Raw genomic sequence first — 4,119 nt, 5'->3', positions numbered from 1 at the left:
GACCCTAGTAATGAATTCATTTGCATTCAGCCAATCAGAGCTCACCTTGAGAATCCACATCACAAGTTAAGAAATTAACAAAGTAACAAGCAAATTAAGTAACAAGCAAATTAAGTAACAAGCAAATTAAGTAACAAGCAAATTAAGTAACAAGCAAATTAAGTAACAAACTAGGGTAATGGATAAAGAAAGAAATGAACAAACGAGGTAGAGGTAACGAACAAACAAACGAGGTATTGAACAAATGAGGTAATGAACAAACAAGGTATTGAACTAACGAGGTATTGAACTAACGAGGTAGAGGTAACAAACAGACAAGCAAGGTATTGAACAAATGAGGTAATGAACAAACAAGGTATTGAACTAACGAGGTATTGAAGTGACGAGGTGTTGAACTTACGAGGTATTGAAGTGACGAGGTATTGAATTAATGAAGTATTGAACTAACGAGGTATTGAATTAATGAGGTATTGAACTAACAAGGTATTGAACTAACAAGGTAATGAATTAACGAGGTACTGAACTAACGAGGTACTGAACTAATGAGATAATGAACAAACAAGGTAATAAACAAGATAACGAACTAAGTAAAGTAATAAGCAAATGTAGTAACTTGTACTACTCTTTAGATCGCGGCCATGCTGGAGCATCTCCTTGAAGGATTTTAGCCAAACAAATTGACTTTAGGACTTGTTTCTGTTTTTAGCCTGGAACTTATTATGTGGTACAGGGACGTAAACAAACCAACACCAACTGTCAAGCAGTAGTGGGGACAAACACACACAGACACATATATGTGTGTGTGTGTGCCTGTGTGTGTGTCTGTGTGTGTGTCTGTGTGTGTGTCTGTGTTTGTCTCCCCCCCCCCCAACATCGCTTGATACCGATGCTGGTGTGTTTACGACCCCATAACTTAGCAGTTCGGCAAAAGAGACCGATAGAATAAGTACTAGGCTTACAAAGAATAAGTCCTGGGGTCGATTTACTCAACTAAAGGCGGTGCTCCAGCATGGCTGCAGTCAAATGACTGAAACAAGTAAAAACAAAAAAAAACATAATAACGAGCAAACAATAATGAGCAAGTGTATTAACGAGCATATTAGCAGGGAGCTAACATGGTGATGAGTAAATTAGTAACGAGCAAAGATATTAATGAGCAAATGGATTAATGAACAATGCACAACTTAATACAATAAAATAGCTTGCAAGATAATGGCTAAATTAATGAGTAAATGAAGTAACGAAGAAATAAATTAACCAAATTAACAAACACACAGTAACGAACAAATGCAGTAACAAACAAGGTTATGGAAGGAAGTAACGATCAAACCAGTTAATGAGCAGACACAGCAATGGATATACAAATTAATGAACAAAATTGTAATTAGCAAATACAGTAACCTGAATCTGCTGTTTGTGATGACATGTACTCCAGGTGATCCAATCAACAGAACAACCTGTTCATAAAATTAACATGCAAGTGGCTGAGTACCTCACAGACACGTGTACCCTTAATGTAGTTCTCAGGGAGATTCAGTGTGACACAGTATGGGACAAGGTTGGCCCCTTTTGAATTACAGGTGCAACTTATTTTTGCCAGCTGAGTGGATTGGGGCAACGTGGAATAAAGTGCCTTGCTCAAGGACACAACGCGTCACCCGGAATTGAACTCACAACCTTACGATTGTGAGCCGAATGCCCTAACCACTGAGCCACGCGCCTTCACAAGAAGTACTCTGTCAGTTACAATGACAAGGGTTCCAGTTGATCCGATCAACGGAACAGCCTGCTCATGAAATTAACGTGCAAGTGGTTGAGTACCCCACAGACATGTGTACCCTTAATGTAGTTCTCAGGGACTCAGGGAGATTCAGTATGATACAGAATGGAACAAGGTTGGCCCCTTTTGAATTACAGGTACAACTCATTTTTTTGCCAGCTGGAGCAATGTGGAAATAAAGTGTCTTGCTCAATATGCTGCTAGGAATTGAACTCACGACCTTATGATTGTGAGCCGAATTCACCTAACCACCAAATACATTAATGAACGAAGACAGTAACGAACGAACGGAATAAGCAAAATCACAGGTGAACAAACAAGATAACAAACCAATTACTTACATAAAGAAGTTCTCGGTGGGCGAGATGGTGTCATTGGGCGAAGTGGCGTTGACCGAACCAGAGTCCCAGCAGGCCGGAGAGCTCCACGTGTGATTACAGTGGGTCCACGGCAGGAGGGAGGTGAAGGTGTTGAACAGATAGTAGAATGACCAGGTGATGATGATGTTATAGTAGGTGGTGAACAGGTAGGAGACGACTACTGTAGCTAGGCCAGCACCTGTGTGGGTACGGAGAGATGAAGAGATGGAGATATTGCAGGGAGATATTGGGAAGGTAAATGAAAAGACAGAGAGGGAAAGATGGAGATGCATTGTGCAACAAAATGGTTCATATTTGGTTGATTAAAAATGTAATGGCAAGTATTTATTGACCTTTCTCTTTCCTTTAAAAATCGGCATGAACTTTCCAGACAACCCAATACATTCAGAAATACCAAATAAGGAGCTATATGTTATTTCGTATACATATCTAAAAAAAAAATTTTTTTATGAAATAACACATAAGCTCCTTATTTGGTATTTCTGAATGTTCAAAGCATGCTTTTTATGCATGTGAAGAGCACCCACTACACTCTTGTGTAGTGATTGGCATTAGGAAGGGCATCCAGCTGTAGAAACCATGCCAAATCAAACTAGAACCTGCTGCAGCTCCCCCCAGCTAATCAGTTTTCAGCCAAACCGTCCAACCCATGCCAGCACAGAAACCAGACATCAACTGATGATGATGATGACGATGACACAACACAAAAAAGTTTGCTTTTGCTGCAAATGATAGCAGAAAATCATTGACATTTGACATAGCATAACAACCCAGATTTATCTCTGCAGGTTTTACTGCAAGCAGAGCAAGATAACTTATCAGATAGTAACTGTCAAAAGTCAATAGGAGGTCAAAATAAGTGGTTCTGATTATATATTCACTTTTTCTTTTTGTTTCAGTCATTTGACTGCGGCAACTGCACTTATTTTTTCTTAACCTTTTCGATATCAACCCAGCTGAAACCACCTCTGGTTCTGTCGTACAAATGTCTTGTTTTCCACCAAACCTTAGCCACATAAAAAGCACCCGTGCTGGTGCCGCATGAAAAGCAGCCATGCTGGTGCCACATGAAAAACCCCTGTGCAAGTGCCACGTAAAAAGCACCTTTTGCTGGTGCCACGTAAGAAGCATCCAGTACATTCTGTAAAGTGGTTGGTGTTAGGAAGGACAGTCAACCATAGAAGCCATGCCAAAACAGATGACTGGAGCCAGGTGCAGCTGTCAAGCTTGTCAGCTCCTGTCAAGCCATCCAACCCATGCCAGCATGGAAAACAGACCGGCCAAGGGTGTCATCTCATTGGATCATGTGACCAACAAATGCTGTCATCTCATTAGATCATGTAACCAACAAATGCTGTCATCTCATTGGATCATGTGACCAACAAAGGCTGTCATCTGATTGGTTCATGTGACTGACCAAGGCCGTCATTCCATTGGTTCATGTGACCAACCAAGGCCATCATCTCATTGGTTCATGTGATCAATCAAAGCTGACATCCCATTGGTTCGTGTGACACACACACAGAGAACCTCCACAAATGGGCTTATATCAGTCAAATTCTATCCACAAAATGCTGACACAGAATTTTTCTTACCTCTTTTTCTGAAGAGGCAGGAAATGTCAGCAAAGGAGAACAAATATTTAATCAAACAAAGAGTTTGGTAGACGGTGAGGCAGGGTGCAGGTAGGTATTGAAGGCTACGAGGGTGGACTGTGAGGGCAGTGGTGGGGTATAACAGGACATATCAGGTGCCTACCTTTTATACAAGGAGCAAATATGTGAATAAATATACCTGTCCAACTGGTTTAAACAGGTGAAATGCTAAATCAAGGTAATTACTATCTCTGTCATTCGTTTAATGAGTGTTAATTATTTTGGAATAGTGGCTGTATAGTTAAGAGGCTTATTTCCCAACCACATGGTTCCGGGTTCAGTCCCACTTCGTGGCACCTTGGGC

The 4,119-nt window shown here is 40.8% G+C and overlaps 1 protein-coding gene across 1 annotated transcript in view; it reads right to left on the bottom strand.

The window, feature by feature from the left end:
* LOC106879595 (sodium- and chloride-dependent GABA transporter ine) overlaps positions 1-4,119 on the bottom strand; it is a 31,796-nt gene that overhangs the window by 27,401 nt on the left and 276 nt on the right. The window contains exon 2 of the mRNA XM_052978099.1: positions 2,122-2,338. Coding sequence (XP_052834059.1) covers positions 2,122-2,338 — 217 coding nt within the window. The remainder of the gene's footprint in view (positions 1-2,121; positions 2,339-4,119) is intronic.

Source organism: Octopus bimaculoides, chromosome 30 (genome assembly GCF_001194135.2).
Source record: "Octopus bimaculoides isolate UCB-OBI-ISO-001 chromosome 30, ASM119413v2, whole genome shotgun sequence".
NCBI lineage: Eukaryota > Metazoa > Mollusca > Cephalopoda > Octopoda > Octopodidae > Octopus > Octopus bimaculoides.
The sequence above is the reverse complement of the archived record's forward strand: the minus strand, read 5'-3'. Positions and strand labels throughout refer to the sequence as shown.